We start from the raw sequence: 22,860 nt of genomic DNA, 5'->3' as shown, positions 1-22,860 counted from the left end.
AGGGAAGCAGGCTCCCCGCAGAGCAGAGAGCCCGATGCGGGGCTCGATCCCAGGACTCCGGGATCATGACCTGAGCCGAAGGCAGAGGCTTAACCCACTGAGCCACCCAGGCGCCCCTATCCCTCATCTTCTTAACAAATGGGAGCCCCAGGAGGGGTCTGGCCCTGCTTGGCCCTTGGTTTCCTATGGAATATGTTTTGCCCGTGATGGTATTCAATACATATCTGCTTATCACATTATTTTTATGTTCCGTCTGGGCAAAACAAGCAAATAATGCACCCCCCCAAATCACACACACACACAGCCCCCAATCAAATCTATCAGAGCTGGCAGTCCAAAGGAATCATAAACTGTGTCTGGCACCTTTGCCAGTGGGAGGCGCTGTTTCAGTCCTCATAGAGAGAGCCCACATGCAGTGAAGGTTAAGTCTTGACTTGTGTGTGTTTTGAACTAAGTGAGGTCTTTAGGAGTTGACCCCCCCCCCCCAATATAACCATGACTGCCCTGAAATCACAAGGGTGATGGCATTAAAGTGATGTGCAAACAGAGCTTAACAGGGCAATCAGAGCTAGGCCAACAAGGGGTCAAGGGAGGGCAGGGTGCATGAGAGAGTTCTAGGCAGAAAACAGCGTGAACAGGAGGCAGAACCCACATGCAGAGAGGTGTGTTTAAGGAATAGACACAAGTGCCTCCCAGAGCCAGCCATGCAAAGGAGGGAGGCCTCCTACAGGTGTGCATGCTGGCAGGCACAGGTTTGCAGTGAGTCTGGAAAAGGAAAAGTCTGGAAGAGCAAGTCAATCTGGAGCTGTATCTTCTATAGATCTAGAAAAAAATGGTGAGTAGAATCTGTTTCCTGGCCTGTGGCAGAATGCTTACAGATGGACTGATCCTCGTGAGGATTTGTCATCAGCCAGGAAGACAGGGCATTCTGTGCAACAGCTCTGAAAGGTAGAAGGGAAAAGAGTTTCAGCTGGAGGAGAGAGGGAGCACACCCCACCCCCATTTTGCATGGGCTTCCTATAACTATTGGCTCACATGCAATGATTTCTCTGTATTGGGGGAACATTCTCAGGGACCTCCAGCTGTGGATAGAAGGCAGAGGAACCTGAGAATGAGTAAAGAGACACCCAGTGTTGGGGAGAGGAGCCTAGAGGCAAGATAGATCAAGGATGGGAACAAGGGTGAGGCAGGAAATGGGTGCCCAGCGCAGGAGACCTTAGCTATTACTGTGTTTGCCCACAGCGGACAATAAGTGACTAATAGAGGAATTAAGAAAATAGCTGGGTGAATTTGGAGGGACTTAACAATTGAAAAATAAAGCAACCTGCTTCCTCAGTCACCTGGAAAGTCAGTGAGAACACCCTCCTGGAGCTGGAGGCGAGGTGGTGGCCCAGCAGAAGTGAAACAGGTTTCTGCGAGGGTCAGCTGAGGACAGCTGGACCAGAGGGACAGGGTTCTGTCACTGAATGAGGAGATGAAGACCAACGGGGTCACAGATTCTAGTGACTGGCAGAAGTCCTTAGTATTCCTTGGCTTGCAGACACGTCAGTCATTCTCTGCCTCCATTGTCTTGTGTATCTCAGTATCCAAATTTCTTCTCATAAGGACATCAGTCATTGGCTGGGGGCCTGCCCTATTCCAGTATGACCTCACCTTAACTTGCTTACATCTGCAGAGAGCCCATTTCAAACATTTCAAAATAATGTTACTTTCATGGGTACCAGGAGCCAGGGCTTTGACCCTAACCTAGTCCAAGGATAGAGTTAAACCTGTCATCCCCAGCAAGGAGGCTGGGCCCAGCATACGTGGTGGAGAGTGTCCCTAGTACTTTGCTGTGAGTTTCAGAGACAGAGGGAGTTGGGTGTAGAGACACATGAGATCAGTCATGGGGATCATAAGAAAGAGTGTTGGGGGACAGCACTGTATGTGGTATAACCCTTTGGGTCTATATCTTTGATATTTTGACTCTCATGGGTCAGTGGGGGAAACGGAGACTCCCAGGGAGCACGCCCCTCTTGTGATCTACAGGTGGTCGGGTGGCAGATTCTGGAATCATGATCATGGCTTAGCACTGAGGGAAGATACTTTATTCCCTTGAAGTATCAGAGCGGGTAGAGAAATTCGAGTGTGGGACAAAGCCCTTCCTCCTGCCATCCTTCCACCTGCCACCCGGAGAACAGAGGGAGGGAATAACCACAGAAATGTGGCTTTCCTACGTGGGAGCAATCACTTCACTCTGTTGCAGGTTGGGTTTTCCTTGGAATGTCTTGGCTGCCTCTCTTCCAGAGTGATGGGATCTTGGAAGGGTGTGGGCCTCTGGGAGAACAGCCCGTGGCTGTGAATCCTGGGTCTCTCAGCATGCAGGGGAATGCCAGGACGATCGGAACGGGGTGTGACACCTTCCCACGTGGGAAAGCATTGTCTCTGCCACTTACAGGCCTGTTGCAGGGGAGTCCCCACCTTTGTGTGTGCACGTGATGGGCGTAGCGGACTGAGCGTGCCCATCTGGTGCATGTGTGTGCCTGCGTGCTCCGCTGTGTCTGTGCCAGAGCCTCTGGGGGCACCCTGACACCAGAGCGGCAGGACAGAGAGTGCTGAACCACCAGAGCGGCGCCCAGTGCGGTGTCTGGGTCTGCACCCATGGGCAGCCACACACACGTGTCTGTGCCTTGGCCTCTCAGGCTGGGCAGCCCCTCAGCCTCCTCTCAAGCTGTGTTGGACTCTCTTACAGGCTCTGGATGCTTTGTTCTCAGTCCTCCCTGTGGCTTTGATGGGCTGAGCACGCTGTGGTTTACCGGGAGAGGCTAGGGATGGTTTACTCAGCAGAGAGTGGGTGGGCATGGGCCGTCCCTGGCGGGGGCTTCCCTAGGCAAGGGCTCCTTCCTTATCCTGCCAGGGTACCCACCTGTTTCTACTGAACCTTCTCAGGATCCTCACCTAGTGGGCCAGGCCACACCCAGATGCTCACTCACTTGCTCCCCTCCTCACCCTGCAGGGGTGAGGCACCAGTCTCTCCTCTGCTGCTGCATCTGGTGGGACCAAGAGTCAAAAGGGAGTCTGAGCTTTCATTTCTACAAATGGAGATGCTGGGAATCTCTGATAGGGAGCTGGTCCAGGGTGAAACTCCGAGGAGAGTGAAAGAAGTTACAAGGGCTTGCTAAGCAACTTACCAGGCTCCAGAACTTTTTGGAATACAATAGAAAGGAAACAACAACCCATTGTACAAGGAATTTACAGTACCTTTTAATCACTTCACATCCACTTGCTTATGGCTTACGGGGACCTCGGGAACCAATGGTGCCACTTGCTGAAATGTAATCCTCCCCATTGATTTATTGGTTACGAAGCATGGGCCAAGCCATAGCCTCCTCTCATCAAGCAACAGCCCCGCTTCTGCAACTGTTTCCTTCCTCTGCTCTCCTGCCCGGGGACAGGTACACGTGAGGCACCAGAATTGTCTCAGGGCCCCAAATATGGCAGGTGGTTGTAATTGCAGCCAGGGTCACTGCCCCAATGAACAATGGGGAGGGTGTAACAGGAGGGCCATTCTCCACCACCAGAAAGATCAGGGAGGGGACGGGAGTAGAGTCCCCAGGGAGGGTGAATGACTTCCACCCTCAAAGGCTCTGAGGCAACACCTCATCTCACAGGGGCTATAAATTTTCTGCCCAGTTTCCACTTTCTACCCAGGCTGAACAGAGGTAGCTCGGCACCTGAGAAGAGGCCCAGGTAGTGGGTAACGTGGCAAGAGCAGAAGGTGCCTGGGGGCTGGGACAGGGAGGGCCCTGGAGGCTGGGTACTTTGCTTATTTTTAATCTGAGCTGGTCTGACTCTGTTGGAGGGTTTTTGACAGGGTCAGGACAGGCTCTGATCTCCATGTTCAGAAGATCATGCTGACGTAGTATGTGATCCATAGTATTTCCATGAAGTACGGAACAGGCAGCCTGACCTGTGCTGCTGGAAGTCAGGAGAGCTATTCTCCGGGAGGTGGGGCATGGCAGAGAAGGGCATAAGGGCCTTCTGGGAAGCAAGGCCCTTTCTGCTTTTTGATCTGGGTACTGGTCCCTTACGTGGCCTCAGTTTGTGAAATTTTGTCAGGCTGTTCTCTGTGACTTATGCCTTTTTTGTGTGAATGTTATACTTCAGGTTTCTGAAAAGATGACTTCTGGCCCAAGAGCAGATTGCAAGGAGGAGGGAGTAGGCTGAGGAAGAGGGTAGGAACCTGTCACAGGGACCTGGTGGGATCTGATAGTGACTGGAGTAGAGGGCGGCAGTTTGGGGCTGGAGAGCTTGGTGTGGATTTGAGTCTTGGTTTGGAGGTTGACGTCCCAGGGCAAGAACTGAAATGAGAAGTGGAGACGATCCAGGGGAAGATAATGGTTCGGGTCACGAATCTCAGATACTGGCCGGGCCTCAAAGCTGCAATGTGTGGAATGCGGTTCACTGCATGGTCCGGGCTAGAGGAGGGGGTCTGCCCTCCAGCTGCGCCAGGGGGCGTCAGTGGGCCTCCAGGGTGGCCCTACAGGGGGTGAATGGGGTGCCCAGTGCCATCCTGTATAGGGAGACGGGCAAAGGGGCTGAGGACAGAGCCCAGACACCATCCTCATTATCTGGGAAGCCAGAAAAGGGCTTTCTAAGAAGAGACAGTCAGAGCAAGAGCACTGAGATGGCGGGTGACATCACAAAAGTGAGGGGAACAAATGTGTTGAACACTGCAGAACTTAGGTAAGCCACCTCTGGAGGCCATTGGATTGGCAATTACATAGCCCGCAATTTTTTTTTTTCTTTTTTAAGATTTATTTATTAGAGAGAGAGTATGCACACACGTATGGGGGAGGGGCAGAGGAAGATAATCCCAGTCAGACTCCCTACTGAAAAGAGAGCCTGATGCCACTCGGGGCTTCGTCTCACAACCCTGAGGTCATGACCTGAGCTGAAACTAGTAGTTGGACGCCTAACCGACTGAGACACCCAAGTGCCCCAATAACCAATCGCGATAAAAACAATTTTAGGGATGCCTTCTTCCCCCAAATTCTCTCATAAGATTGGGCAGCTAGGTGGAGCAGGATGACGGCCTGATTTGGCGTCAGCAGGCTGCTACCATTTACTAGGCGTGTGACATGAGACAACTGTGTAAGCTTCCCTGAAGCTCCGTTTCCTCATCCATAATTGAAAGTAATCCTGTTTGCCTCTCAGGGTAGTATGGGGATGAACAGAACGCAGCAAATATTGACTGGACATTTATTATGTGCCAGATAGCCAGATGCAGAAGATACAGGGTGACCAAGACTGACACACGGAGGAAGACAAAATAAGTAAACAGACAAGGTGATGTGAAGAAAATATCTCTTGATGCTTCCCCAGAGCCGCAAGCCAGCCTTCCTCCCGACCAGCTTCCTGGGGATCAGCTTCAGTATCCTAAACTCTTTGGATACCATGTCTCCAGTCCCCCCTTTCTCTCTTTCTGAAAAACTAGCTCCCCCTCCTTCAGGGAAGTGACGGGAAAATAGTAACTACCTGTCTTTTTACTACAACGTATAGGAAGAATATAAAATAGGTTGAAGTCTCCATATTAATACAGTTTGAATGTTCTTTTCCTGTCATATGTGAATTCAAAGCAATTTCCCTAACGGTGACTTGTTTCACTCTAACAAATTACTCTTGTGCCAGATTCTGGAAAACACAAACGACACTCGTACTCCACGAAGGAAAGCTTTTCTGACTTAAAAAATAAGTAAATAATTTCAGGAATTTCTGCAGAAGAATTTGGACACGTATTAACATAAATGTCAATGATAGGTTTGTTTCAAAGTTTTGGTTTTTCTGAGAACCCTTGAGCACCATGTTCCTAGCTAATCTGATAAATTCATTTAGTCTCATGTGCTCATGTTTCATCTCTACCAGAATTTTCTTTTTAATCCATGATTTCTAAAGGCCATACTTCGGGTTCCTATCATCCCAGGCCGTCTCTCACTCTCTGTTCTTCATTTTATCTTCCCTCACAAATGATACCAAATCAGCCCAGCCATCTGCCTTCTCCCTCCCTGGAGCCAACTGTCAGACAGGAGAAAACCTAAACAAAATAACCATGGCCCAAAGTATTCGAGGATCACCGGGGTTAGGAGCTGGAGAGCTCTTGTACCTCCCTTTTCTGTGCCCGGTGTCCCCTCAGACAAGGACACCCCAATGGCAGCTGTATATTTTTACAGATGGTTCTGGTCTATATACCTGCAAGGACCCCCAGAACTCTGGCTTATCAAAGGCCTTTTCTAGGTCATAATAATATTAAATACAAAAACACAAAATAATAATAAAAACTAAAGGAATTATGCAGGTTGGGACTTTCAGTGTCCATCTTAATTTCAATCTTACATAGAGGCCTTCAGGTGAGATTTTTATCTAAGCTGAGTAGACTAAACTAAAAAAAATGACCGAAAGATCTCACCTAATTCAATTCGGTGGGGACCCGGCTCCAGAGGTGCCTTGGCCAGGACTCCCTGGGCAATATGAAAGTGGGAGAGAGCCCACTTGGGTGTGATGCTCCTCCGTGCCAGCTGTGATTTCCTGTGGCCTCCTGGCCTCCACTGAGCCTCCATCCTCCCCGAAGCAGCTCTCATAGGCCTCGGAGAGGGGACTTCCTCAGTCATATGAGGAGAACCCTGCTATACAGTAAGGCCACAGTATGGACAGTAGAGGCTGCCAAGGGGCCCTGGAGAGACCCGCCAGGGGCCTGGCTTGACTGGCCTCCCCTTGGTTCCCAGTTGCAACTCTCCAGCCTGGCTACTTCCCTCTTAAGGAACAAGGAAGCAGTAGTGGAAATCATGTTTTTCTTTTTAGATTATCTTGATTTTTAGACTTCCAAGGGCTCCCAGGACCCTGTCATATCAAAGGCATTTTTCTAGTTCATAATAACACTAAAGATACCTTTTATTATCGCCGCTATGAATACCATCCACTTTGACCCAAGACTGGCTATTTTGAATCTCTGAACTTTATCTTGTTCAGACAGTCTTCCTGCATGGGAAAATATTTGATTTCCTGAATCACTTCTTGAAAGAGACATTTCCCTTTGGGGCCACAGGGCCATGGTTTGGATCCAAAGTCACACCCTGCAAAAGGTACAGGAGGGATAAAAAGGCCAACTGGTGAAAGCTTTTCACATCTGAGTCCTTGCTTGGCTCCCTTCTTTTTCTTTTGGCGGACAGGGAAAAGGATACCTCTCTCCCATCCAGCTCTGAGGAGCCTCTCAGGTGGGCCTCAGAGGAGCCCTCCCAGAGACCTGCCTCCCCTTTGAGAGGCCTCCTTGTCTCTGAGGTCGCTGGGCAACAGCCAGGAGTTACCCTTTCTGAGTTGCTTTCTTCATCCCCATTTGCACTATGGCCTCTTTTGCCCAGAGCCTCACCTCCTAGGTCTTACCCACATGGTGAGCTGCCAGCCGGGACTGACAATGGGCTATGAGGGTAGAGACACTTAAAGACACAAATAGCAGTGGGGGTGGGCAGACACCCAGAGCCATCACCACTCTCTGGCCACGTGCCTTCTGTTGGAGGCACTCCAACCACTCTGGAAGACTGTGGTCAAATAAATGAGGTAGCAGAATGCATGAATGTAACAGGGAGGTGTGGGGGAGAGTTGTAGAGAAAGACATGGGTACACATTTTGCTTTGACTATTTAGTCCACTGACAAGTGTATACTGCTTTTTTTCCCCATTGGAAAAGTGGGCACAGAATTATCAATTTGTTTGCTAGATTAGCATCAAGAAAGACATTGGGTTTATGATTCAAGATGGCAGATTGGGCGCATGTTTGTCTTCCCTCAATTTCGTCATTCTCATTATAATGAGAATAAAGAATGAAAGAATGGTGAAAGCCAGGAACAGAAAAAAGAGGGAAAAGGGATAGAGATTATGAGTAGATGAACAGTTGCAATAATTTCAGCAATATGGAGATGGTTGGGAATGTCAATGGACCAAGGAAGGACCGTTTCCAGGTGCATGCATGGGGCTTACAGTGTGGGGAGCCCTTAGACTGGGCACAGCCCTAGAGAGCAACAGACTTAGAACAAGGAGGTGTTGCAGAGACAGAAATGAGAAGTGGGGCTGAACCCCAAGGGGGCAATATAGAGCATCCTTTGACCCCTGGAAAGCACAGACAACCTTCTCCATGAACTGATGGAGTGTGTGCTGAGGATGGGTGTGTGCTGAGCAGGGAAGCCCTGCTCCTTCGGACTCCCAGCTGGCTTGCCACAGAGTGAAATGATCCAATATATTAACACACAAATGCAGAGAATGATTACAAGTTGGGAGGAGCAGGGGGAAGGATGGGAGACGCAAGAGGGGGGGAGTTGAATCCTCTCCTCTAATGGCAGGCAGTCTACAGTGGCACATCAGGAAACTGCAGAGCAAGCGTCTTATTTTGATATGCATGGGTGTAATGCACAGAAAAGCTGACACCAGAGGTGGCTGTCCCCAACCTGCAGCACGGATGGTGGGCTAGAGCTGAGTGCAGGCCAGGGCCTCGGCGTTCTAAGCCCTTCGGTGTTACTTGATTTTTTTTTTTTAAACATATGTGTGTGATACATTGATTCAGAATAAAGGGGAAAGATGAAAAAGAGAAAAGAGATGGAAGTGGATTTGGGATTACGTAGGAGGGATTCCAGTTGACTGTGAAAAAGGGTTTCCCACGGCCAGGTGTCGCTCAGACCCCCTCGGGTTGTCAGCATGGCCGTGCAGATCTGGTGCTTCCCACCAGATGAGTGAGCCTGTCTGGGGTGCACTCAGCTCCGGCCTAGGGACAAGGACCACAGAAGGGACACTGCAGCCAGATTTTGACTCCCCGAGGCTGTCTGAGGACTGACCTAAGGCAGCACTGAAGGGGGGGGGGGGTTCATATATGACTCAGGACAGACCATTACAATGAACCTGCAGCTTCCTGAATGGCTACTCTGACGGATAGTTGCTGGAGCATGGACTCCTGAGTTAGCGCATTTAAAGACACATTCATTCCCTTGACAACTGAGCCCCAGGTGCAAACCAGGCATTGTTCCAGGCAATGGGGAAGTAGCACCCTAAAAACCATTCATCATCTTTCTTCCCTGCAGTCTCTGTCTGGTGGGGGGACATGCCAGTAAGTGAGAATGATATAATTTTAGGAAACCGGAAGTTCCACGAGAAAGAAAAAAAGTAGAGTGAGGGGATAGGAAATCATGGTGCACTATTTTACAAAAGATATATCGGGCCGTGTAACACATCTTTATTTTATTTTCGTTTTGTGAAGAATTCGCAAGGCTGATTCTACCAGTAAGCTGCTTTCTAAAAGTGACATGAGATCTCCCTCAAATCATACTTTGCAAGGTGTTACTATCTGTTAAGTATACTTTTTAGAAGTGTATGTTGGGCGAATGTGTCTCCATGGTTGGAGAAGTATGGAGAAATTTGGATAAAGCAGTTAAGCAGTTCTTGACTTTCTCAAAGTCTTTAATATGCTAATGTGAATTGTAAATATTCATGAGGTAGGATGATCATAAGCAAAATTCTCCAAAATTTTTTCTCCTGGGAATACTTTCAACTTCAAGCATCTCGAGTGAGGGGTGTTCTGCATGGCACCTTGTGGGAAATTCGGATCTAGACTTCTCAGGCAGTAACAGAGAGGCTCAGTTACTTGGCAAGTGAGGGGAGTGGAGGAAGTCTCCAGTTACTGAGTATCCCTCCTCTTTGTGACACTCCTCCCACCAGTGCGTCCCCAGAGACTCTTAAACCCCATGTTCTATTTCTCCTGCAAGTGTTGACAGTTTGTTGCTCCATCTCATGCTGGCCATGGAGTGGGTTCTTGGTAAGGTCAAGCAACCTAGATGATGGTCCCAGGGTCCAGTCCGCATCAGCTCAGTAAATGGGGCCAGATGGCTGTGACCTTGAGTGGCCCTGACCAGAATGCTCTGCAGGGACCATCTATACAGTTCTTCCCCTTGCTGGCATCTTCTCCCTGGTGGCCATATATCTTCTCATTCCTCTCCATCTTCTGAAGCCACTGGAATGAAGGGCCCGTGTGTACTCCAGCCTTTCTGCCAAGACACCCAGAAGGACACAGACCCGACAGGGCTGCAGTGGCCAGAAGCTGGTGATGGACCTGTGAGGGGCATAGGACGTGGAAAGGTGCTGGCTGGCTCTATGTGGGTCTTCCACCTCATATCAGGGGGCAGAAAATGGGGGATTTCTGCATTTTCTGGAAAGACCTAAGGCACACTTTTCAGAAAAGACCTTTTTCAGGAAAGAGACAGATTTTTTCTCCCACTGTCCTCACCTTCTTCTCATGACACTGCTGGGGAATTTGGTAGAGGTTAGTCACTCCTATTAATTCATTACTAATTTGGTTAGAGGGAGACTGGTCTTTTCTGAGTTCATGCTCAGAAACTCAGGTGTTCCAAAACTGAACTCGCTGCCCTCCCTCTCTGCACACACCCCTCCACTTGGGTCCCCTGTCTCAGGGATGGCCTTGCCCCATTCCTGGCCCTGAGGCTGGAAACTCTGCCCCTTTTCTTCCACCTTGAATCGGTGAGAGACTTGTCAGTTCAACCTCTGCAGCTCTCTCCTTACATCCCCACGGCCATCCTTTTGTCTGACCTTGTACTCTTTCCCAGGCCATTATGACAGTCCTCATTCCTGCCAGATGCTCCTTCTAATGCCAACCATGAGCCAAACCAGCAAGAGGCCTCTGCAGCAATGGTGTACTGGGATTTTTAGAACCGACTTTGAACTAGACCCATGACTGAGCCCCATGCTGGGCAAAACAAGCCAAGAAGACGTAATTATCCAGACCAAGAAGGGGAAGATAGTTCTGTCCACATAACGAGCAAAGTCACAGACAATGAATGTGTGCTGTGGGGAACTTGAGTCGTATGACCTTGATGAAGTTTGAAGGGCAAGGTGTGTGACAGCAGGTGTTGCAAGCATCTAGTGCTGCATTACACAGCGACCCAAAACTTAGTGCTTCCAACAATGACAGCATTCAGTTTGTTCACACATCTGTCATCTACATAAACTTGGTGGGATAGCTCATTTCTGCTCCACTTGGCATGAAGGCTGGGGCTGGAATCCTCTGGAGACTCTTTCAGTAACACGTCTGGCAGCAGATGCTGGTTGCAGACCAAAACTTTAGCTGGAGTTGGCGGGAACAGCGACATGTGACCACTCCACGAGCAGGGGAGATTGGGCTTCCTTACGTTGTGATGTCTGGCTTCTAAAGGTCCCAAGAGAGACGGAGCCAGATGGATCCTCGATCAGGACTTAGCTTCAGAGGTCACACAGCGTCACTTCTGCTTCATTCTCTTCATTAGAAGCAGGCAACTAAGATCAGCCCTGATTGAAGGCGAGGGAACAGAGACCCCACCTCTTGATGAAGGAATGTCATTGTCACACTGGAAGAGATGCATGTAGGACAAGAAATACAGGTGTAGCCAGTCTTCGTGAAATACAGCCACAGCAAGGCATGGAGCTGGAGACAGACAAGGTCTAGGATCTGTAGCATCTTCAATACCGTACCAAAGGCATGAGTTTTTATCTTATAGGGAATGGGGGCAGGGGGCAGTGAGCAATGTTAATTGAGGGACAGCCTGCTTGCATTTGAGTTTGAGAAAGCTGTCTCTGGGGTGGTGGGATGCAGGGTTTTAAGGGGGCAGACAGGATGCCAATGAGAGATGGCTGCAGTAATCCAGGGAGAGAGGTGGGTTGGGGATGAGGCAGGACCTGCTCGCATAGCACAGGGCCAGTAGGACAGGCGCCGGCGAGAAATCAGGGGGCTTCCCCTAATTTTGATTCGGAGGCCTGGGTTTGACTTCTAGATTTCAAAGACGCCACCACCTCCCACCAGGTGATTATGGATCAAAACTGAGTTAAGAGCCATCAATTTAGCCCAATTACCTCACAGGGAAATCTGGGGCCCAAGAGGGTGGGAAATGGCTAAGGGAGCTCGGTGGAGTGAGAGGCAGCCCCAGACTGGTCCACCCAGGCATCTCCAGTGCCTGGCCTCTAAGCCCAGAGGGCTGACTGTGTGCAGGATGCTGGGCAGGCATGTGGGATCCCCCTCTCTGGACTTCAGTTTCCCCGTTTGTAAAAGACAGGGGACTAGTTTTCAAAAACACCTTTATCATAAAATCTCAAGAATGCCAATATATGAGGGGAAGCAGAGCAAAGGCTCCCTAGGGAGGCAGGGAGGGAGTGCTCCCTCCCCCTGCAGATGGGCAGGCTTCCTTCTGTCCCTGGTGAGGAGCTAGGTGGCTGCGGGCTCAGGCAGGAGGGAGTCGGGAGAGGCATGTGGTTTTGTGGGTGTAACGGCCTCCTTGGATTTGGAAACTGTGAGCCTGATGCATGGGCAGGCAGCCAGTGCTGGGCCGTCAGAAGCCCCAGGCTGGCCTCACAAAGGCTCTGCCCTGGCAGGTAGGAGAGGGAAAGTCAGCTCTGATCCCATAGCCTGGAGAGAGGCCCCTGCACATGGGGTGGGCTCAGCTGTGCAAGGAAACGGAAATGAAGGTGGAGCCCCAATAGCTGTCCTAAGATGCCAGGCCTTCAATTAAGAGAAGAACATTGGCAGGCCATGAAACGTAAGGGCACCCCACCCTTCCCTGAAGGAAAAGTGCAGTCTCCAGAAAGGGGTACCTCACAGGGGAGCTCAGGGATATGGGGCTCCTGGCTCTGAGCTTGCTTTGGCCCAGCACACCAGCCTAGAACCCAGGAAATCCCAGAGCTCAGCCTGGAGCCAACTCCAGATGCTACAAACTGCTGTCTACCCTCGCAGCTGTGTATCTGTCCCATCAACCCAAAACTCACATTCACATTCACTCAGACCCACAGGGACAGGCTTATGGGGTGGGGTGGGATGCAGGGACAATGGCCTGGGGCCTTCCTGGGACCCCTATCATCCATGCAAGAGAAGCAAGCACAACCACAGACACCCCAGATGAGAGGTGGACTGGGGGGGGTAGCCATTCGAACCGGGTAGTTTGCACCATCACGGTGAATTAGAGGTGAGCCTCAGAGAATGGGTGCTGATGCTGGAGAGGGGAATGGAGGACAGGTCAAGAGGAGTGAAGCAATGTGACCCACGGCTTATTGTGCCCCTGGGAGTGAGCTGCACTGGCTGGAGCGTCACTTCCAGGCCGCCCAGGACATTGGAGGGAGGGCAAAGCAGTGCCCGCTGGGCTCGGCGGTGCAGTGAAGGCACTCCTCAGTGCTAAGTGCCCCTGGATGTGGGGCTGGTGAGTCAGGCCCCTGCCTTGGGGGTGCTTCTCCAGCACCGTGGTCCTGCTAGGCCGTTTATGCTGACCGGATGTGAATGGCAGGAATGAAGGGAATGGTGGACGGCACTGGGCCAGTCCTTGGAGTGGGGTATAAATCACAGGTGTAACCCTGATACTGTTTCACCCTCAAGACCATCCCATGATGGGAGTGTTCCCACGTAACAGGTGAGGAAATAGGCCAGACTTCTAGCCTCCCTGCTCCGAGGTCCCACAGTGGAAGGCCAAGGTTGTGGCCGGGGCTGGCTATCTGGAGGCCTCAGCAGCCCGTGTCTCCTCCCACAGGTGTTCGTGCTCTGCCATGGCCTTCTGCAGCTCTGCCAGCTCCTCTACAGCGCCTACTTCAAGAGCTGCCTCACCACCATCGAGAAGCGCTTCGGGCTCTCCAGTTCCTCCTCGGGGCTCATTTCCAGCTTGAATGAGGTAAGCAGGAGGTTCTGGTCCCTCAGACCCCACTTGTGCACCCCCACCCCGATCCAGAGTTCAGCTGGGGGCTCTGGGAGGGGCAGGGGAATGGGGAGCTGGGAGGTACACATGGGGAATAGGGACTGCTAGATGGGGCCAGTGTGGTGGCCGCTGCATTTCCTGAGGTTTCCCTGCCCTGGGCACTGAGCAAAGAGCCTCTGGCAGCGCCGGACTCTAGGGCCCAGTTACTGCAGCCCTGTGAGCAAGTACTCTCCTCGCCCCACCCGACAGATGGGGGCACTGGGGCTGAGCGTGTGCCGTGGCTTGCCCCGGCTGTGTTGGGCCATCTGCCTCCCAGCTCTGCGTCTATCTCATTGAGTTCTGTGACCACGCACAAGGTTACGTGGCCTCTGCTCATCCGTGGTCCACGGGTAGATGAGTCTTAGGCGTGCGGGTGGAGAAGCAGCCCCGAGCCCTGTAGCTCCTCTCTTAGGAGGATCACAGGAGCCAGAGCCCCGCAGTGGCCTTGACTTCCAAACAAGGTCAGCTCTCTGTGACATCCCAGCAACAGGGATTTCACACTGTCCCTCAGTGACCGCATGTCAGAGTTAGAGGAAGATGGGGTGGCCCCAGAGATCAGGAGTGGGGGGTCAGAGGGCAGGGTCAGGTGGGAGTCACTGGAAACCAGGGAGGAAGAGGCAGAGGAGAGCCCCCTCTGTTGTGGCTGTAACCTAGTCGTTCCACGTGAAGCAATGTGTCTCCCTGGCCTAGCTTCTCTCTTCTCTTTCCACAAGGCCCACTCTTTTGGGATGGAGGCACAGCCTCTCCCTCCCAGAGCAGAATTCCATCTTAGTGAAATTCAGGTTGATATAATTTAAAGCCCGGCCTCCACCAGGCCAGCTTCTAAGATAGAGCCATAAAAAAAATGTGGGGCGGGGGGGCTTCTAGCTGGCCCCTTTCTATTTCCCCATCCCCAGTCCTGCTCCCAGCTGGAAATACGCCTTTGCCCTTTACTCCTTCACTCTCAGTGGCCTACACACAGTGCCCTCAGGAGCCCCTGCCCTGGGCCAGATCCCCCTCGAGGTCCTAGGAGTGGGGACATCTCTGCCTAACCGTGGTTCTAGATGAGGAAGCTTACAGCTAAAGCCTGATTGCCCCATCGAGGCTGGCCACAGCCACACATACAGGGCAGCCAGGGTCTGAGCCCAGGTCTGGCTGATGGCCCCCATGCTAAGGCCCACCCCTCTGAACCCCAACCCACTGCTTCTACCAGTCCTCCTCACTCCGTTGTCCACAGCCCTGCTCTGCCCCAAACACATGGCCAGAATCTCTGTACGCACCCCCCAACATGGTTTGTCTCTGCACCTGGGACATGCAGGTACTTGCCCAGCTGCAGCCCTGTGGCCCATCAGTCACTCCTGCTGGCCTCAAGCCCTTTCCTCTGAGCTCCCTCCTAGAGCCACTGCTTTTTGTCTATGTTTATATGTTTTAGTGTGTGTGTATGTGAGTGTGTATATACACGTGTGTCTCTGTCTGTGCATCCGTGTCTCGGCTTCCTGGTGATGCCCCCACATAGGCTGTGCTCCTGCCACTTGGCCAGCTCTGGCACAATGCGGACCATAGCACAGGGACCTGGTACCCCTCCACGGACTGGCCCTCCTTGGGCTGGCCTATGACTTTAATAATGCCCCTGGCACACATCGTCCTCACTCATGGAGGGGAGACAGAATCTCTAATATTGGGTCACTGCAGTCCTATCCCTGGCAGGTGTCACTAATCAACCACAGTCGTCTTTCCAGCTGAGTCCAGGTTCTTACTCTTCTCAACATGGTGTTCTAAGCACACTGCTAATCAGTATCATATTAGAATCAGGCTGCTGCCCAGTCTCAGAGCTTTCCAGGCTGATGGGTGAGTGAAGGGGAGAGGAGGGCCGGGTACAAAGGGCCAGCAGCAGGATGAGGAGATGGCTGATGCGAGAAGACACAGGCATCTTGTCCAGTGAAGCAGCTGCTTCTCCTGCCCACTGCTAAAGGCCAGGCCAGAGCAGACAAAATCGGAGGGAGCCCTTGAGGCCCCATCCTTAATGTCTCCCACCTGGATTTTGCCTGGGGCCCCTGGATTGGGGACACAGATGAGCAGGGATGTGTTACAATGGAGCTTGGGTTGTAGAGGGGCTGAGAGGCTGAGGCATGGACTATAGAGGCCCTCCTCTCCTCAGCTAGAACAATGATATATTATATTGAATAATGATATTATATTACATTGTATCATATAGCATAATATATGTTTGTTATGTTATGTTTATGTTATGTTATGTTATGTTACACTATGTTATGTTAAAACTGTTTTTGCAAAGGGACTCCACTGCTGAAGAAAAGTTTGGGGACCAAGGACTTAAGCCAGCATCCACCATAACAGCTGTGGAGGTCCTACTTCCCGCTGAGAAACGAGCACACGGCCTGGGAGTGCTGGAAGGGCCAATCCAGTTGGGTGGGGCCTGGGTTACCCAGGTCTTCCTCCCCCTTTGGGGCACCCTGCCATCCCTTACCCAGACCTTTTAAAGTCAGCTTCAGTTAGCTTAGCTGGTATAGTCCGACACAATCATGTCTTTAAAAAATGATAGAGAAATAAGAACATGGAGAGATAAAATCTAAGTAGCTTAAGAATAATGCTTTGCTTCCAGGATGCGTTTCAGAATCTCCTAGAGTGATATCTGGCCAGGGGCTGGAGCAACCCCCTGCATCAGGCTGGGTTACTCCCCTCCCCCCACACGCCTTCACTCCCCCTTTCTTTGTGTTTTATAAACAGTCTTACTCTTGGTGACAAAGGAGGGGTCTTCCGAGCAACTGTGTCCTCTTGAAAAAGCCTATCATTTGTTCATTCATTCACTTATTCAATAAATATTTCAAAAGCACCAACTATGTGTCAAACACTGCTCTAGGCACAGGGAGGCAGGAATGAACAGACAGAACCCTCTGCTCATATATCATTCTAGTGATAAATGTAACTTTTTTATATAGAAATAAATAAAACTTGGTAGATCAGACTACAACAAGTGCCATGAAGAAAAATAAAGTCACGGAGGGCAATGGTGGCTATATTTGAAATAACTATTTAAATTATAAAAATATTTAAATAGAACTTAAATTATAAATATATTTAAATATAACTTAAATTATAAGTTATATTTAATTATTATAAAGATAAGGTATACTTACCTCCTTTTTATTGAGATATAATTGACATTCAATATTATATTATTTTCAGGTATACAACATAACGATTGGACCTTGGTATATATTGCAAAATGATCGCCACAATGAGTCTAGTTAACATCCAGCACCTCACGTAGTTACAGCTTTTTTTCTTCTGATGAGAATTTTTTTTTAAAGGTTTTATTTATTTATTTGACAGAGAGAAATCACAAGTAGATGGAGAGGCAGGTAGAGAGAGAGAGAGAGGGAAGCAGGCTCCCCGCTGAGCAGAGAGCCCGATGCGGGACTCAATCCCAGGACCCTGAGATCATGACCTGAGCCGAAGGCAGCAGCTTAACCCACTGAGCCACCCAGGCACCCCTGATGAGAATTTTTAAGATCTACTCTCTTGGCCACTTTCCAATAAAGAGGACAGTGTTATTAACTGTTGTCACCATGCTGGACATCACATCCCAGTACTTACTTCTTTTATAACTGGGATTTTGTACCTTTTGAGGACCTTCACCCATTTCATTCACCACCACCCCCTCATTTTTCAGAGAGGCCCTTCATGAGAAGTTTCCATCTGAGCATAGGTCTAAAGTAGGTTAGATGTCCGGGAGCCCTGTGGACAAGTAAGAGAAGGGGCAGCAAGTACAAAGGCCCTGAGGAGGGTGCATGTGTGCAGCTAGGAGAGCAGCTGGAGGCAGAGAGCAGCTAGGGCGGAGTGAAGGGGAGGGACGGAGGAGAGCAGATCAGAGCCTTCATGGGGCAGGGGAACTGGCTCCATAGGGCTGTGGAGGCTCTGGGGCAGATTTTGCCTTTACTGTTTGGGGTTTGAACGAGGGAAAGTGGCTTGATGTGTCAGCAGGACCACTCTGGCTGCTGGGTGGAGAATAGGCTGCAGGGAGGCAAGAGTGGAGGCAGGGGGCCCAGGGAGGAGGCCACTGTGAGAAGTTCAGGGAGGAGACGGCAATGGCTCAGACCAGGAGGTAGGGAGAGAGGTGGAGAAAAGCAGCGTCTAGGTGGTCATTGAAGGTCCATTCAGTGGACGAGCTGACGGCGGTATGTGGCTGATGACCGAGCCGTCAGGGATGACGCTCAGGTGTTTTGTTGAGCCATTGGTAGGATGCAGATGCCGTTTATGGAGATGAAGAGGACTGGGGTGGGAGCCCAGGTTTTCAGGTCGGTGAGGAGGCATGAGGTTTGGGTGTGCTAAGCCCCTGAAAATTAGGAGCACACACAGAACATGGAAAGCCATGGGACCAGATGAGTTCACCAAGACAAGAGCGGAGGTTCAGGGCCTGAGCTGGGAGAGCTGAGAGTTCAGGGAGGCAAGGAGGAACCAGCCAAGGAAAGGAAGAAGGAACTGCCAGGGGAAGAAAACTAGGAGAAGGTGCTGCCTAGGAAACTCAGTGAAGGAAATGTTTCAGGAAGGAATGGTTCTCTGAATCACATGGTGCTGAAAGGGTAAGCAAGAAAACTAAGATGTGGCCAGTTGGTGATCTTGGTAAGAGCCACATACCAAGACTCTGGCTCCTATTTCCTGAGACAGGGGCACCTGCTTTTCTAGCCAGAAGGAGACCGTGGTGTGCATGGGGCAGGGCTGTGGGTACTGACATTCAGGGCTCCTCCAGTCCAGAGGAGCTTACGTTCTGGGCCGGAGGATCATCTCTTTGGACAGAGTTGTAGTCAGAAGATCTGCCCACACCTGTTTTTTTTTATCATTTAAGACTTTGCTCCTTAAGCCGAGTCTTCCCTTCCCTTCCCTGGCTCAGGTGGGGCTCGGAGACCACACATTCCAGGGAGCGCCAAGAACGTGGAGTTTCTGATGTTTAGAGCTAGGAAGGAGCTTGGGGTGTCTTAGTCCTCCTCCCTCACTGACAGGAGTGGAAGTAAGCCCAAGAAGGGCCAGGGCCAAGTCAGTAGCAGAGCTGTGGGGCAGAAACCCGCTTCTCCAAGAGGCAGTAGACCAGTCCAGTTAAGACTGGCTACTTTAAACTCGGGTAGTCCCTAACCTCATAGCCAGGGCAAGTTACCCACTATTCTGAGTCCCACTGTTGTCACAAAAAGAGAGTTGTTGCATCAGGAAATGAGACAGTACATGTTGCTTGGTGGTTTTTCTGATTACTCAGCCAGTGTCCCTAGGGCATTTAGTCAGTGTGTACTATTCCTAGGAGCCAGCTGGAACTGGAAGCTTCCTGGGACTTTGCCCCAAGAGTTTTGGGCCTAAGATGGTTGAAATTTAGGCAATGAGGTTTTCATGGTCCCTAGGTACTTTCCTTTGTCTAGTCCAAGAGGCTGAGGCTGGAAGGGATTCTGACGGTAGGGGAGAGCTGACTCAGCATATCCTGAGCCCACTGTAGGGCTCTCTGGGTGAGGCTGACACAAGGTGGCCTCTTGCATCCCTGCTTTTCCTGGGCCAGCTACAATCAAGTCTTCTCTGTGTGTGAGTAGCCACAAAGGCTCAGGCCTCACCCGGCCCCTCTGCTTTCTCTGCAGATCAGCAACGCCATCCTCATCATCTTTGTCAGCTACTTTGGCAGCCGGGTGCACCGTCCACGGCTGATCGGCATTGGGGGTCTCCTCCTAGCCTCGGGTGCCTTCGTCCTCACCCTCCCACACTTCCTCTCAGAGCCTTATCAGTACACCGTGGCCAGCATTGGTGAGTGGCCCCCAACCCCTGCTTCAAGGGAATGAGGAAGGAGTGGGCATCTTGCCAAAGTTGGTGGGGATGCTTCTGGGATAGTGAGTATCACTCTAGGGCCATGCTGTCCTCTCCCACCAGAAAGAGTCCGTGGCTTTTATTGTTTTGCTTCTCCCCAAAGCACACCTGAAAGTGAAAACGTACAGAATTATGCAGAGATTTGGAGCAGCCCTGACTTGCTGAGGTCACAGCGTACAGCAGGTGGCTTGCCTCCCCCATGATTCCTCATACTTTCCTCTGCTTCCTGCAAGGAATGATCCAGTGCTCGCAAGTGGGGATGCTTTCGAGCAGTGCCTGTGATGGGCTTGGCAAAGGGTCAAAGCTTTGCCCACGATGAGATCTGTGGATTTTCTGCATGTTCAATCATGTGTTTAATACTTCCTGACATTTGTATGTTCGTCCGTCATTCTTTAGGTTACAATACACTTACACTCTGATCTCATTTGATTCTCCTGGACACCTGCGAAAGGGAAAGAAAAGGTCGGAGATGAGAACTTGGCACTCAAAGCTGTTCAGTAACTTTCCCAAGGGTGCCAGTCAGTTAGGGAGAGACAGACCCAGGTCTCCCGATTCTTGAACAAGTAGCCCCTTCTGTAACACAGTCTCTGATTCTTAGTGATACGCCCTGTGGGAAGCAGACATGTATGAGGATTTTACCTAGGTAATAAACAAGAAATTAAGTAACATGAAATTGCCTGGTAAGGGTTCCCTTTCCTTTGAAAAAATATTTTATTTTTTAATACGAAAAAATCAAAATATAGCCAAGTAAAGAAAATAATACAACAAACACTTAAACATACTGATCATTAAGATTTATCAGTTTTCCTTCAGATGCCTCTTTTCTTCTTTCCGCTTTTTTCTTTTAACAGCTTTATTGAGACGTAATTCACACACCATACAGCTCACCCATTTAGGGTATACAGCCCAGGGTTTTGATATATTATGGTTTTGGGGTGTGTGTGTGAGTGTGTGTGTCTGTGTGTCTGTGTCTGTGTCTGTGTGTCTGTGTTTTCAAGTAGGCTTCACACCATAGGGCTTGAACTCATGACCCTGAGATCAAGACCTAACTGAGATTAAGTCAGAGGCTTAACCAACTAAGTCACCCAGGAGCCCCTCTCATGTTATTTTTTTAATTGTGGTTAAGTATATATAGTATATATAAAGTATAAATGTTGGGACACCTGGGTGGCTCAGTCAGTTAAGCATCTGACTTTGGTTCAGGTCATGATCCTAGAGTCTTGGGAATAAGTCCATGTTGGGCTCCCTGCTCAGTGAGGAGTCCACTTCTGCCTCTACTCTTTCTCCCAACACGTGCTCTCTCTCTCTCTGTCTGAAATAAATACAATCTTAAAAAGAAAACATAAAAATTGCCATCTTAACTAGGAAGTATACATTTAGTGGCATTAATTATATTCACAATACTCTGTAACTATCACCACTATTTCCAATTTTTTTTCATCAATTCCAAACAGATACTGTACCCATTAAGCAGTAACTCCACTCCTCTCTCTCCCCAGCATCTGGTTATTTCTAATTTGCTTTCTGTGAGTTTGCCCATTCTAGATATTTCATGTAAGTGAGTCCTACAATATATGTCCTTTTGTATCTAGCTTATTCTATTTTGCATCATGTTTTCAAAGTTCATCTGTATTGTAACATGTATCAAGAACTTCATTTCTTTGTGGCTGAATAATAAGCCATTGTATGGCTACAGTACATTTTATGTACCCAGTACCTGTCCATGGACACTTAGGCTGCCAGACACCTCTTTTTTTAAAAAAAGAACTGAGACAAGGGCATTATGCTGAACAAAACAAGTCAGTCAGAGAAAGATATATACTATATGATTTCACTCATATGTAGAGTTTAAGAAACAAAACAGGTGAACATAGGGGAAGAGAAGGGAAAATAAAATAAGATAAAAACAGAGAAGGAGGCAAACCTTAAGAGATTCTTAACTCTAGGAAGCAAACTGCAGGTTGCTGGAGGTGAGATGGGTAGGGGCTGGGGTAACTGGGTGATGCGTATTAAGGAGGGCATGTGATGTGATGAGCATGGGCTTTTATATGCAACTGATGAACCATTAAACTCTACCCTTGAAAATAATAATACATATTAATAATAATATGCTAACTAAATTGAATTTAAGTTAAAAAATTTTTTTAAGAATTAAAAGTGCAGATAACAGCACTCAGAAAAATATAAACCACAATGCCTGAGTGTCGAGAGGAACAAAAAACTCGAGGGAGGTTGAAGCTGTCTGATCCGTTGAGAAGAGCTGCCTGTGAGGGATTTACTTTTCTGTACAAATTGAAGTCTGCAATCAGAGTTAAAGCATAGAAAACGAAATTATCAGAAATAAAAAGAAAAATTATTTGAACTGGTACATCTAGAAACAAAAAATATAACTGTTGAAATAAAAAAGTGATGAAGGGAGGGGCGCCTGGATGGCTCAGTGGGTTAAGCCTCTGCCTACAGCTCAGGTCATGGCCTCAGGGTCCTGGGATCCACATCTGGCTCTCTGTTCAGCAGGGAGCCTGCTTCCCCCCCTCTCCCTGCCTGCCTCTCTGCCTACTTGTGATCTCTCTTTCTGTCAAATAAATAAATAAAATCTTTAAAAAAAAAAAAGAAATAAGACATAACACTAGAAAGAAGAAAAACATACTGATATGCAGTGATCTCAGGACCCTGAGATCATGACCTGAGCTGCAGGCAGAGGCTTAACCCACTGAGCCACCCAGGCACCCCTGTGTCTTATTTCTTTAGCCTTATCTTTTTTTCTTCTACAGGTTTAGAAGTTATACATTATTAGTTAAAAATTATTGGAGAGTAAGATTGACTTTGGGGGGGCATGACACACTGTTCTATAAATTTGAACACATTTATAAATTTGGGTAGCCACCACAATCAGAATACAGAGCAGATCCATCGCTCCAACACGTCCATCGTGCTATTCCTGCAGGGTCACACTCTCCCCAATCACCTCAACCACTAGCCCATTTCCATCACTATGGTTTTGTAGCTTTGAGAATGACATAGAAATGGCAACATCAGGCAGGTAACATCTTGAGACTGGATTCTTCCCGGGGCCATAGGCCTTTGAAATTCACTGAAGTTGGTGCATGTATCAGTAGTTCATTTTTATTGCCGAATAGTATTCTGTTGTATGGATATACCACAGTTCACCTTTTCATCCATTGAAAGACTTTTGAATTGTTTCCAGTTTGTACCAAGTACAAGTAGAGCTGCTATAAATATTTGTGTCT

The 22,860-nt window shown here is 49.4% G+C and overlaps 1 protein-coding gene across 2 annotated transcripts in view; it reads left to right on the top strand.

The window, feature by feature from the left end:
* Nucleotides 1-22,860, top strand: part of SLCO2A1 (solute carrier organic anion transporter family member 2A1) — a 74,876-nt gene that overhangs the window by 17,213 nt on the left and 34,803 nt on the right. For both annotated transcript variants that reach the window (XR_009350895.1, XM_059162649.1), the window contains exons 2-3: nucleotides 13,574-13,711; nucleotides 19,390-19,552. Coding sequence is in view for 1 of the 2 variants with exons in the window: in XM_059162649.1 (XP_059018632.1) it covers nucleotides 13,574-13,711; nucleotides 19,390-19,552 (301 nt within the window). In the remaining variant the exon portion in view is untranslated. The remainder of the gene's footprint in view (nucleotides 1-13,573; nucleotides 13,712-19,389; nucleotides 19,553-22,860) is intronic.

Source organism: Mustela lutreola, chromosome 2 (assembly GCF_030435805.1).
Source record: "Mustela lutreola isolate mMusLut2 chromosome 2, mMusLut2.pri, whole genome shotgun sequence".
Taxonomy (NCBI): Eukaryota; Metazoa; Chordata; class Mammalia; order Carnivora; family Mustelidae; genus Mustela; species Mustela lutreola.
The sequence above is the reverse complement of the archived record's forward strand: the minus strand, read 5'-3'. Positions and strand labels throughout refer to the sequence as shown.